Source organism: Monodelphis domestica, chromosome 7, assembly GCF_027887165.1.
Source record: "Monodelphis domestica isolate mMonDom1 chromosome 7, mMonDom1.pri, whole genome shotgun sequence".
NCBI lineage: Eukaryota > Metazoa > Chordata > Mammalia > Didelphimorphia > Didelphidae > Monodelphis > Monodelphis domestica.
Window position 1 is genome coordinate 262,076,355 of NC_077233.1, and position 13,061 is coordinate 262,089,415.

Below are 13,061 nucleotides of genomic sequence, written 5' to 3' on the forward strand. Positions count from 1 at the left end.
AAAGAAATGGTTTAGTCATAAGGACCACAAGAGTGGCTAAAAGAAATGAAGCCAGAAATTTAAAAGTAAATTAGAATTTTTAAAGTAAAAAATGAAGAGTTTACCCAAGTAAGAGATGTTCTGAAAAATAGAATGGTCAAAATTCAATAATTCCATGCAACAACAAGAAACAGCAGAACAATGTTAAAAGATGTGTTGACCCGTAAAAATACAGAATAGTCAAAAATCACTCTTTAATAAAGGGAAAGGGATTCAATGCAATAGTTGGCCTCAACACAGAGCTGCTCACCACAAGACTGTACAGAGTTTAAGGATTGAACTCTGGCCACTCTGGCCACTGACATCTGGGAAAGCCAACCAGGCTAGATTGGACAATTCCAAAGAACAAAAGAATTTTGGGAACTTATATACCATTTGGAGGAAATTCAGGGGCAGGGAAAGATGATTCACATCACAATAACTACAAAGAAAATGGGCGTGTTCAAACTACCCAGACAGGACACAATCAAGCTTGGGAAAGGAATCATAGCTAGAGGCTAGGGTGTAAGAGAAAGGGCTACTTACCAGGAATAGTAAATGGGTGGCCCCTGCCCACCAGTGGGTCTTCTTAGGGAAAGGATCTCTGATACAATAGAGGAGACTACCTAAAACAAAGAGGGTCCTTAGCATATGCTTAGACCCACTCAACTAGGATTGTCATTCACTTTAGGGTTCACCCCTCTGTCTGAAACTGCTAGCCTGGGATTCCCTTCAGGGTGGATTCCCACAGGAACTGGGAACAAGAACAAACTTTGGGGTCTCCAACCTACAAGGTAGTCCTGAAACCTGGGGTTCACCAGATCCCATTAGGCCACAAGTTTGGGGTTTTTAGATTCTATGTTGACACATGTAAAAGATATTTACTTATAAGATGTCACCTACTATTTTCAAAACTACTGATTTGGAAAACTAGGCAAGAAGATGTATTTTAAAGAATCATCAGACTCCCTTGAAAACCATGGCCTAACCAAAAAAAAAAAAAAACCTGAATACTTTATGGGATGAGATCAATATTCTATACTTCTACAAATTTTCTTTTAAAAAGTCTTTGAATGTTAACTGGCTTGAACCACTGGTATAATTAAAAGGCAATTTCGTGGCACAGTAGATAAAGTAGCAGGCTTCAGGTCAAGAAGATTCAAATTCAAATCCTATTAGGATTTGACATGAGGAAAGTCACTACTTCAGTTGCCTCAACTGCAAAATGGGGATAATAATAGGATCTATCTCCTAAGGTTGTTATAAGGATCTAATGAGATAATATTTGTAAAGCAATTAGTGCCTAGCTTCCTTCTTAGTCAACTATGTATAAAACAGACATAAATGAGCTGAATGAAAAAGATATGAAGCTGTGCTTAATCAGTGCTTTATCCTAGATTAAAACCTTTTCCATGCTCTGAACATCCTCCCCCTGCAAATAGCTATTAGCTGGATTGTAATGTCTCATTTCATTCCAATTTCACACAGACAGCAGGAGACCAAGTCTGTGATAACTATTTTACATGAAATAAAACTGCCTAGCTCCATTAGAATGAAAGGGTAAAGTATACATTAAAAAAAAAAAACCACCAATCACCTGGAAAAAAAATCCAAACTGAAAATTAGAAATGGCATAACCAAAAGTCAGAGCCTCTAAATCAAAGAAAAAATTCTACAAGCAACCACAAAGAAAGTACCTTGCTTGGTCCCATAGTCAGATCATACAAGACTATGCTGCTGTTTAATATGTTAACATACATTTTATATGTATTTTATATTTATGTAATTTTTTAAAAATAAATTTATATAAAAATAAAACAAATGGAGTCAAAAGAAGTTTAAAAGAGTTGAGAAAAAATGATCATAAGCAAAACAAAATTCATCTAGATCATAAAAAAAAGGGAAAGAAAATCTAAGAAGCAGAGATTAAAGTCTTAAATTTGGTGATGAAAGGAGGGGAAAAGCAGAAGAAAAAGACTTCAATTATAAATGAGTAACAAGTCCTGCTTCACTCCAGTTCTCTGGTACTTTAGGTTGGATTTTGGGAAGAAATAATAATAATAATTGCTAGCATTTATATAATGCTTTTAAGTTTTGCAAAGTACTTTGCATATATTACATTATTCAATTCTTAATTGAAACAAGACATTTGTATGTCACTCAGCAATTAGAAAAAGGAATTTTTTCTCAGCCATTGCAGGAGAAGGATATTCAACAATGTACTGAACACACTGTGAGTTGATTCAGCTGTGGAAAGTTCCCTGCTAAATTATCCATGTTGGTCAACAAAATATCAGAAATAGGCTGAAGCTTCTCATTTTGTATTCCAGTAAACAGGAAAGGATGTCAACAGTGAACCTTGGAAAAAAATATATTATTTTTACCAAAACCCAGCAAGAAATTTGGTCTGCTGAGCTAATTGTCTCAAAGATTATTTCAATTTTTTTCTTAAAGAAAAACTAGGCTAACTTGCATAAGAGTAGGGGGTTAAGATATTGCTCTCACTACATTATAGTTAATCATATTCTTTTTTGTCCATTTCTTTCTTCTAAGAAAACTAGCACAGATTAACATAGACAGGAATAACAGAAACCCTCCACCAGCCTGTGAGGCCTGGCCTCAGCTCAAAAGCTGAGAAAGTCTCAAACTTCATTTAAGGAAATCCCTCTTCCCTGATACCTCCCCAATCCAAACTTGTTATTAAAATTTATCTTTATTTGAATATCACAGTCAGATAAGAGGACTAACATTCCAGGGGACATAGAGGGAGCTGAACCTCAGGACAACCATTCAACTATAAAGGGTCCTTATCGGACCCCTGCTGGGCAACCTTGGTCTGGGGGGAAGCTTGTCCTTTAGGAGGGTCCATGCTTATCTGCTCTGGGGTTTCTACAACATCAATCTATAGAGAAGACAACCTCCTCAGGCTATCATAAGTGGCCCATTTCTCAGGAATCCCATTTTTCAAAATAGCCTCTCGGCAAGGGGCATCTCTCTCCTTTTACTTCCCTTCAACTCCTCCATTCTCTGCTACAAAACTTTCCATATCCCCTGTTCTTCAATCCCACCCATTTTCACAATAAGTATTATACTTCTTTACAGAGGAAGAAGGGGAAAAGTAGCAAAGCATAAGGGGAAAATAATGGAAGAAAATGTACAATTAAAAACAGTAAATCTGATTGGGATGAATGTACAATAAAATAAAAAACGGTAGCAAATGTATAAGAGAGTAGATCTCAGCGACAGATTTTAATGAGAAACAAACATGAAGCATAAGGATTGACACAGAGTGAAAATAAGAGGCCAGAGAAGAATTTAGTATGCTTTAGGAAATCTCAAATAAGGCAACAATAAAAATAGAGATGGTTAAAAAAGATAAGCAAGGAAACTATATTATTTTAAAGTCACCATATATATACTGAAATAATATCAATATTTTATATACATACAAATCAAATATCATACTATTTAAGTATTTGAAACTACTTTTTCCTAATTATTAATCCAATTATATGGCAAAAAAAAAAACTTACGTAAAACAGATGAATATTTTTTAAAAAATAAAATACTCAGTTAAGTTAATAGGACAAGAAATAAAGATCTCAAAGAAGTTAAACAAGTGACAAAATAAGTCACAAAGGAAAAATAAAAAACAAAACTTCAAGACCAAATGGATTTATAAGTGAATTTTATTAAACATTTAAAAAACAGTTAATTACAAACTTATTTAAATTAATTAGAGAAATCAAAAAGAAAACTATCTTATCAAATTTCTTCCATGAAATATATATGATCTTTATAGCAAAGAAATAAAATTATAAACCAAAATCTTTAAGTAATGCTAACATAAAATGTATTGAACAAAATAGTAAAGAAGCCATAACAACATATTAAAAACTATGACCAGGTTAGATTTATAACAGAAATGCAAGCTTGATTTAATATTAAGAAAACTATAACACAATATAACATACTCATAAAAAATAAAAATTATGTGATTATATATGATGCATAAAGTTCTTAAATATAAAATACAATGCTTCTTCACGCTAAAAATATTTTAAAGCACTGGAGTTGGTGCATCATTCTTTAATATGATGAATGGTTCCTATATTAAACCAAGCTCAAACATTATCTGTAGTGGAGAAATATTCGAAGGCTTTCCAATAAGATCAGGGATAAATCAAGGATGTCCACTGCCTTCATTATTATTTGATTTAGCTGTATATATTATTTTATATAGTTCTAGATATGATTGCTATAGCAATAAGACATGAAAATGAAATGAAGAGAGGAAGCTTAGGCAAAAAGGAAGCAGAATTATTGCTTTCTATAGGTGATAAGAAAATTTGATTACAGAATCCTAAAGATTCAAATAAAAAATTAATCAAAACAAGTAAAAACCAGCAAAATAACAGAACATAAAATACACAAAAATCATTCATCTTCCTTTTTATTACTAACAAAGCTCGATGAAAAAAAAGAAGAAAACAAATTCCTTTAAAAATAATTGCAGAATGTGTGATATATCTTGGAATCCACATGCCAAGATTTATACACACACACATATGCATGCATGCACATACAGAAATTATATGTACAAAGATGACTACAAAACACTTTATAGAAATAAAAATAAACCAAAATTCATGAGATATAACTTCTCATGGTTGAAACTTATCAATATAATAAAACTGACAATATTACCTAGGCCAATTTTCAGAGTCAGTCCCACATTAAAATTAGTACTATGATCAAACTGCCACAATTTCTTTATAGAGCTAGAAAAAAAATAATTTATCTGCAGAATGAAAAAGTTGAAAATCTCAAGAGAAATAATGAAAAAAAAAGTGGAAAAGGAGGGAGCCTGGGTGCACCAAATCTCAAACTATACTACAAAGCAGCAATTATCAAAATTGCTAGTACTATTTTAAAAAATAGAAAAGTTGGTCAGTGAAAGTGACAAGGTATACAAAGTCCAGAAGCAACTGAATAAAATAGTATAATCCAATGACTCCAACTACTATAAGGACTCTGTTCAACAAAAATTGCTAGGGAAACTAAAAAGCAATCTGGCAGAAATTAGTTTAACTAATTTAATTTAAGTTGTTTATTAGCTAGATATCACACATACTATACCATAATAAGTTCCAAATGGATATATGACCTAAATATAAAAGGTCCCATTAGATAAACTGGAGGATCAAGGAAGTAGTTGCCTTTCATAACTATAGATAGGAGAATTTGTTGCAAAACAAATAGCAGAAAGGATCACAAGTGATGAAATAGACAATCTCAATTAAAGTTAAAAAGGTTTTGCATAAAAAAAATCAATAAAGTAAGAATTAGAAAGGAAATAATAAACTGAAGAACCCTCCCCCACCCTAATAAAGGTCTCCAATAAAGGTCTGATATCCAAGATATAATGGTAATCGAAACTAATAATAACAAGAGTCATAATTCATCAAATAAAAAGGAAAAGGCTTTATATATAACAAAAATATTTATAGCAGCTATATTTGTTGTAGCAAAAACCTGGAAACTGAATCTTAAAATTTCTCAGACTTGTGAATGTTAAAAATTCTCAGACTCTACCTTAGAACATTTGGTTAAGACCATTCCCCATTTTAAACAGTGAAGGTACTTGATCATGATTGTGAGAACTCTACTCCACCCATACTTAAGCATACTTTAGGGGAAGATAAAGTTGTAAACTCCTTACTGAACAATGAAAGTACTTAACTCATACTTATGGTGAGGCAAAAGCCCTTAAGCTAAGTCTATTTTTAGATCTAATACAAAAAGGTGCTAAGTACCTATAAAAGGTCAAATTAATCACTAAAAGATCAGGCAACTTGCAAACTTGCAAGGGACAAGCTTAACAAAAGAAGTGTAAAGTTTTAGTCTACCCAGAGAAGTTGAGAAATAAAGAAGGTGTGAATTAAGCATGGTCACTCCTGTGAAAACGTCTACTGTGATTGGTAGATGTGAAAACTTAGGGGAGGTGACATAGGAGAAAATTCTCTTTAAAAGGAGGCTAGAAGGACCTCTGAAGAAAAATGCAGCCTTGGAAGCTGAGGTGGAGCTTCCTGAGCTAAACTGGAGGGTTTCTCTGAACACTAGAGTTTTGCTTGGAAGGATCTTGTGGTGAGTGATTAAAGACTGACTGGTCTCTCTTAAGGCTTAAAGCCTAGGCTGGCCTAGACTTTTTCCTACTATTTCCTCTTACTCTGTTTCTCTCCCTTTCATTAATTCCTTAATTTGTATTAATTAAAATCTCCATAAAACCCAGCTGACTTGGGTATTTCATATTTGGGAATTTTTCCCATGGCGACCACTTTATTTTTGATTTAACGCAAGACACTGTCTTGAAACCATATTTTCGCAATCACGGTTTATGAAAACCACTCTTTTAACTGTCACAAAACTAAAGCGGGTGCTTATCAGCTGGGGAATGGGTCAGCAATTCAGTTTATGAATATAATGGAATGACAAAAACTTTCAGAGAAACTTAAAACATTTTTTATAAACTTATGCAAAGTGAAGTGGGTAGAACCAAGAGAACTATCTAAACAATAAGAAAAAAAAGTCATTGGAACATTTTTTTAAATGTAGAAGAGAACATAAGTTTGTAGGAAATATACAAAGCAGGATAGCTTTAAAATATTTTTTAAAATATACTGAATATGTAGGTGGAGAGAAAAGCAAGCTGTATGTGGTACAAACTCAGATGTATGTGCAATATTCTTTTTCTGTTCTGCTTTGCATATGGAAGTGTTAATTTCATTTGATGTTTTAAGTTCAAAATAAAAACAATTTAATTTTTTAAAATTATGTAGGATAGTTTTAGGGAAATTGAAAGAATTGATGCAAAATGAAGAACCAGTATTATTTATGTAATATTACATTGTAAAACTAAATTGTTAAAAAAAAAACCTACCAACTTTAAAGATTTAAACAAATTAATCATTAAAATCAATGAAACAATTTAATCAATCAAACTATGGCTCTAGAGGACCTTGAATAAAGCATGCCCTTCACCTGTTAGCAGAGATGTGATGTTCTCCATATATAGAACAAGACACATTTTCAGTCATAGCCAATGTATTTATTTGTTTGCCTATGTATATTTGTTACAGAGGCTTTTCTTTTCTTTTCTTTTTTACTTCCAAACTGGATGAAACAAGCTTTTTTTTTTTTTAAGCTAAAATTTAAGCCAAAAAATATGCTTAAAAATTAGAGTCAGTAAAGAATAATAGAGGTCTGAGAACTGACTGGCTTCCTGGGACTTGCAACTCAAAGGGACAAGCATTCCCCCTCAAATCTGAAAATAATTTGTGACCTAGCATAGTGTCTGGTCAGCATTCCATAAATACTTGTTGACTGATTGAATGCTAGTATGATTTCTTTCCCAAATTAAAAGAAATCTATCCCCAACATCCTGATGTCTTTGTTACTTCAAGAGAAAGTTCCAGTGGAGTAAGTAATTTTAAAAAATCTCTGAAAAAAGGACCAGGGATAATCTTTTGTTAGTTTTCATGAGGTAACCCAGTGGAACTTCTGTGACTGACATAGTAGAAGAGGTCATTTTCAATGTACAGGAATGGATAACCACTAGACTATTTAAGGAAAATAAAATGCTGCAGAAACCTGTTTGGTCAACCCAGATGAAATCACAAATTATTTAAATGGGGGGGGGGGTCCTAATTTATTGTACAGTTTTGAAAAACATTTATAAACTCTAATATTGCATATAAATCTTAGTGAATATTATTTAGCATAGATGTAGTAGAAAAAAACTTATTTGGATGAAAGGATACAAATTTGAACCCAAGCTCTGCTACCTATAAATCTATGAAGTTGTTCAAGGCATTTTCCTTTTATAGGCTTCCAATTTCTTTCCCTCCAAAATGGGAGAGATGCACCTCTTGACAGACAAATGATGGACTCAAGATATAGAATAAAATATATTTTTTCAGAGAAGGCTAATGTGGGAATGTTTTGCTCGACTATGCACAGTTGTTAAAAGGGTCTTTCCACCCCCCCCTGGGGGGGAGAGGTAGAAAGGGGGGAAGGGGGAAAAGAGAAAGTGAGGACTGAAAGCATAAAAGAAGGAAGGAAGTAAAGAAAAGAGAGGGAGAGAGGAGAGTGGAAGGAAGGTGCCAACTTTTTTTTTTTAATGAATAGAATCAGAATGAGACATACTGAACAGTTTTGAAAACTACAGATTAAATATACTATTATATTGTTTATAACTATATACTTTGTTGACTATTTTAAAGAAAAATGGGGTGTACATAAAAGAGATCAATGGTTCCGTTTACGATTCTTTTTTTTTTCTGCTCGACTATGTATATGGAAATGCCCATTTTGTTTGTAATTTATTGGGATTCATATAAAAATAAATGAAATTTTAAAACAATAAAATGACAAAGTTGGGCCGAATCTCTTCCAGCTCGACATCAAAAAGACCCTATGACAGTATTCATATCTTGAGCTCCTACCTCCAAGCACTTTCCACTCGTACTTCCCGTCACCTTTGTGAACACATCCCACCCTCCCTACGACTCCATGGATGACATCATTACGAAACGCCCCAAGGTGTATTGTTCCCGCTGCCGCCCCGTAGCACAGCGCGTGGTCAAGGAGCCCGGAAGAGGGTTAAGCGCGATTTCCGGAGAACCGGCAACCTGCGTGCGCTCTCCTGGAGGACGGGGAGACGCGGCCCGTAATCCACAAACCGAACTCAACATGTTCCGGATTGAGGGCTTGGGACCGAAGCTAGACCCGGAGGAACTAAGGCGGAAGATGCGTGAGGACGTGGTCTCCTCAGTCCGCAACTTTCTCCTCTACGTGGCTTTGCTGCGCGTTAGTGAGTGACCTCTTCCTTTTGCGCGGAGCCTGGCGGGCGTTTGGGGAGCGGCATGGGAAGGGAGAGCAACTCCGGGAGAAGGGAGCAGGGGAGGTGGGGCAAGTGGGAAAAGCAGCTGGGGTTTGGGAAGTGGTCTTGATCCAAATGTAGAGACAGAACGGAGAGGCGCGTGGCGGGAGTCTTGGGAACCTCTGTTAGAGAAGAGCGCTGAATGCTCCCCCACACCCCTCGCAGCGGATGGGGGTTATGCTGCGCGATTTGTTACAGTCTTTGCCACCCCATTTGTGAACTGCCAACCTCTCCCCGCCTCCCTTTTTACTAGCGAGAAAACCAAGGCCCTGAGAACTTTGCCTTTCTCAAGGGCAAACAGGTCTGGTTCCAAATCCAGGGTTCTCTCCACACCACAGTTTAAACCAATCCATTTCAAATCCTTCTATTTCTGGGTGGGGTTCGTGAACTTGTTTTGTTTTATTTGGGGGCAGACAGAAAGATCTGAATTTAAAACCTGCCTTAGTCACTTTTTTGACTTTTGTGACCCTGGGTAAGTCATTTAATCTGTTAGATTCCACATGGAGGCAAAATAGTTTCCAAATGGAGGCAATAATAGTGGTAATTGACTTAACCTCAGCCCGAGTTTTCTTCACATATCTAAAATGAAAGTAATTAATATTAGCACCCCCGGGGTTGGTGTTAAGATAAAATTACATGTTTATATTTATATGTGTGTATGCATATGTGTGTATAAGTGCTCATTATTTCAATATAGTTTCCTTTATAATCTTATATATTTTGTTTTGTAAATTTAAAGTTATTCTGAGGTTTTTAGGCTTCAGCAGACTATGTGTATATCAGTAGTATATAGGATTGGGAGGGGAACCGGACTTGTGGGTTTCTCTGATATATGAAATGCATTGGTGAGGGAGTCTGGTACTTTCTTTGCTCTCTAAAGATTATAAATAGGAGGCAGCTAGGTGGCTCCATGGATTGAGAACTGGGCTTGGAGCCCGGAGGATTTGTGTTCAAGTTTGGCCCCAGACTTCGTAGCTTTGTGACCCTGGGCAAGGCACTTAATTGTAGTTAGCCCTTACCACACCCTTCTGCCTTGCAATCAATGCAATCATATTGATTCTAAGAAGGTGTGGGTAAAAAAAAAAAGATAAGAATTCCATAGAACACTTAAGAGTAAAGTGATTTGCTTGCCCTAATCCACATTGAGCCCCTTTGTTGTCTGGCTTTTGATTTGTAGATACAATTAAAACTGCCCTTTCCTAAGTTACTGTTCTCTAAATCTTTTCTCTGTCATTTTTCTTGATCTCTGTGCCTCACCACTCTCTTCTTGGATACTCTTTCCACTATCGGTTTTCATGACCCAAATCTCTTGTTTCTTCTTCAACCGGTCTGGTGTTTTTCATGGTCTCATTTCATGCTCCAGTGAGTCTACCCTAAGACTCTTTCCTCTTTATAAACTCTCCTACAAGTAAGTTTATCAATTTCCATTGATTTAATTATCACCTCTTCAAATAGCTGATTTTTATAAATGATACTAGTATGTAAGCTCATCTCCACTGCTAATTAGATATTTCAAGCTGAATGGCTATTTCAAATTCAACATGTCTGAAACAGGACTCATTGTCTCTAAACCCACACCTTTCAAACCTACCTATTTCTGTTTAGAGGTACCTCTCCCTCCCCCGGCCCCCCTCCACCTTTCCAGTATAATCTAGATTTACATTCTTGGCTCTTAACTGTGTATCACTTCAAATATCTTTTCAGTTGCCAAGTCTTGTCATTTTGACCTTAATAACATCCCGCCTATTTTTCCTCTTCCCTCCACTCACACAGCTTCCACTTTAGTTCAGGCCCTCTTTGTCTTTTGCTTGGATTATTGTAGTAGGCTCTTAATTAGTCTTCTACCTTGAATTTCTCTTTGTAGAGCTGCCAAAGTGATTTTAATAATCAGATAACTTTTCTACTAAGTAAACTAGTGGCTTTTTGTTACTCTCTAAACTCCTCTGATTGGCATGAATAACCCTGAAAAACTGGCATATGATAGATAACTTTTCTTCCCTACAATCCAGCCAACCTAGTCTTTCTGTTCCTTCCACTGGACACTCTACTTCCTATTTCTTTACCTTTGTGCTGGAATTCCTAGAATTCCTAGTTTCCTTTAAGACTCACCACAGAAGGTGGCAGCTGGGTAGCTCAATGTATTGATTGCCAGGCCTAGATATGGGAGGTCCTAGGTTCAAATGTGACCTCAGACACTTCCCAGTTGTGTGACCCTGGGCAAGTCACTTATCCCCCATTGCCTAACCCATACCACTCTTCTGCCTTGGAACCAATATATAGTAGTGATTCCAAGACTGAAGTAAGGTTAAAAAAAAAAAAAGACCATTGAAGCCCCACTTTCTACATAAAATCTTTCTGATCTCTTACTTTACAGGTAGATCCTCTTCCCCCTCATTTCCATTTGCTACTTCCCCTGGTAGAATCTTAAGTGCCTCAAGGTCAGGGACCGTATTGTCTGTATTTCCAGCAATATTTCTAGCATATAGTTTATTTCGTATTTTCACTTAATAAGTGCTTCCTGGTGATAATAACTAACATTTACATAGTGCTTACTATTTGCCAAGCAGTTATTATCATTTGTTCCTCACAACTACCCTAGAAGCCTGGTGGTGTTGTTATCTCCATTTTATAGATGAGGAAATTGAGGCAAACAGGTTAAGTGATCTGCTTAGGATCCCATGGTTAGAAAATGTCTGAGATCAGATTTTAACTCTGGTCTAACTGACTTTAGGCCCAGCACTCCATCCACTGTGCCACCTAGCCCTCCCAGCTGCTTTATTATTAATTCTCCTGAGGGACATGGAAAGTGTATAGAATGAGAATGATGTTTTCCTCTGTCTTTCCAATTTTAGTTAATAGGTATCATTCTTAATCTTATATTTAATATATTGAAAAGTGTTTCTTATGAGCACATGACATTTAGCATGGTTGGATTTTTAATCAACACAGTAACTTGTTGATAGGAAAAATGATTCTGCTACCTTTTTTGGTCAGAGTGCTATTTCAAACAAAGATTTATTGACTTTTAAATGCAGTTTTGAAGGCTTAAAAAATGTCACTATGTATGAACCTGTCTGCAAAGATATATTTTGTTCATAGAGCACTTTAGAGTAAATAAGTTAATCAGATGAAGGAATTTATTCTCTTAAAATCTAATTTTTTGTTTCTTCCCCATCTCCATAGCACCCTATATTTTAAAGAAGTTGGACAGCATATGAAGATCACAGTAGAAGGAGAGACATTGGCATGTGAGAGCATGAACTTCAGAATATGGTTACATTTTCTCTTCCCATTTGCTAATGAACAGGCACAAAAAGGCATTAGAGACTTCTGGTACTGAATAGATATGAAATCTCCACTTAACTAAGAATGAGTTTGACTTTGTTGAAAATGCAAACAACCTGAAAGCATGAAGTTTTTTTCTCTTTGACACAATTTACGAAATGTAAGCAGTCTTTGGCCTTGTACTGCTACATCAGTGTCATACAACCGTCATAAATTTTGGTTCAGTTGTAAATAGTTTTATCAAACTACATTTTGTAGTGAGTACACCATGTAAGGGAGCTACCTCTGAAATTCTTCTGTTCAACCTCATGCCTCTGTGAGGAATGTGCATTGTGAAAGATTTTCTTGTGATTACTTTTGTTGAAATTGATACCATTATAATTAGCACAGTACTCTGAGTCTTTATTTTTAATAAATGTGCCATTTTTAAAAAGTATTAGGTTTGATGCTCCCCCCTGCCTTTTGCAAAGCTGTGTTGTGATTATTATAGATTATGCCAGAATTGATTTCCTCCCCAGCCTGGCCAGTTTATTTGCCATTCCTGAAAAAATAACTTCAATTTGCATCATTATTTTAACTTCTGAACAACCAATAGGTAAGATAATCTCACTGATTAAAAGCAGCAGCTAATATCTAACAAAGGAGAAAAACTAACCCATCCTGAAACAGGGAGTTAGATATAATCATTACTAGCTTTCATGTTGGACGTTGGCAATTCAGAGTTATTGCCATTCTTACTATTAACTTAAAAGTGGTTTATCTCAGCTCTAAACTAAAACAAATCAGGTTGAATCTCAGGGGCTTCCCAATTTCTGTG

The 13,061-nt window shown here is 35.5% G+C and overlaps 2 protein-coding genes across 3 annotated transcripts in view; one reads left to right on the forward strand and one right to left on the reverse strand.

Moving 5' to 3' along the window:
* The window catches only part of FRMPD1 (FERM and PDZ domain containing 1), a 282,219-nt gene extending 273,619 nt beyond the window's left edge, over positions 1–8,600 (reverse strand). For both annotated transcript variants that reach the window (XM_007498009.2, XM_056806700.1), the window contains exon 1: positions 8,523–8,600. The gene's annotated coding sequence lies outside the window, so the exon portion shown is untranslated. The remainder of the gene's footprint in view (positions 1–8,522) is intronic.
* Positions 8,601–8,640: 40 nt separating this feature from the next.
* On the forward strand, positions 8,641–12,680 carry TOMM5 (translocase of outer mitochondrial membrane 5). Its single transcript, XM_016423819.2, has 2 exons — positions 8,641–8,890; positions 12,143–12,680. Exons 1-2 carry the CDS (start codon positions 8,770–8,772, stop codon positions 12,175–12,177), a joined length of 156 nt encoding a protein of 51 aa, XP_016279305.1. The 5' UTR covers positions 8,641–8,769; the 3' UTR covers positions 12,178–12,680.
* The last annotated feature ends 381 nt before the right edge of the window (positions 12,681–13,061 follow it).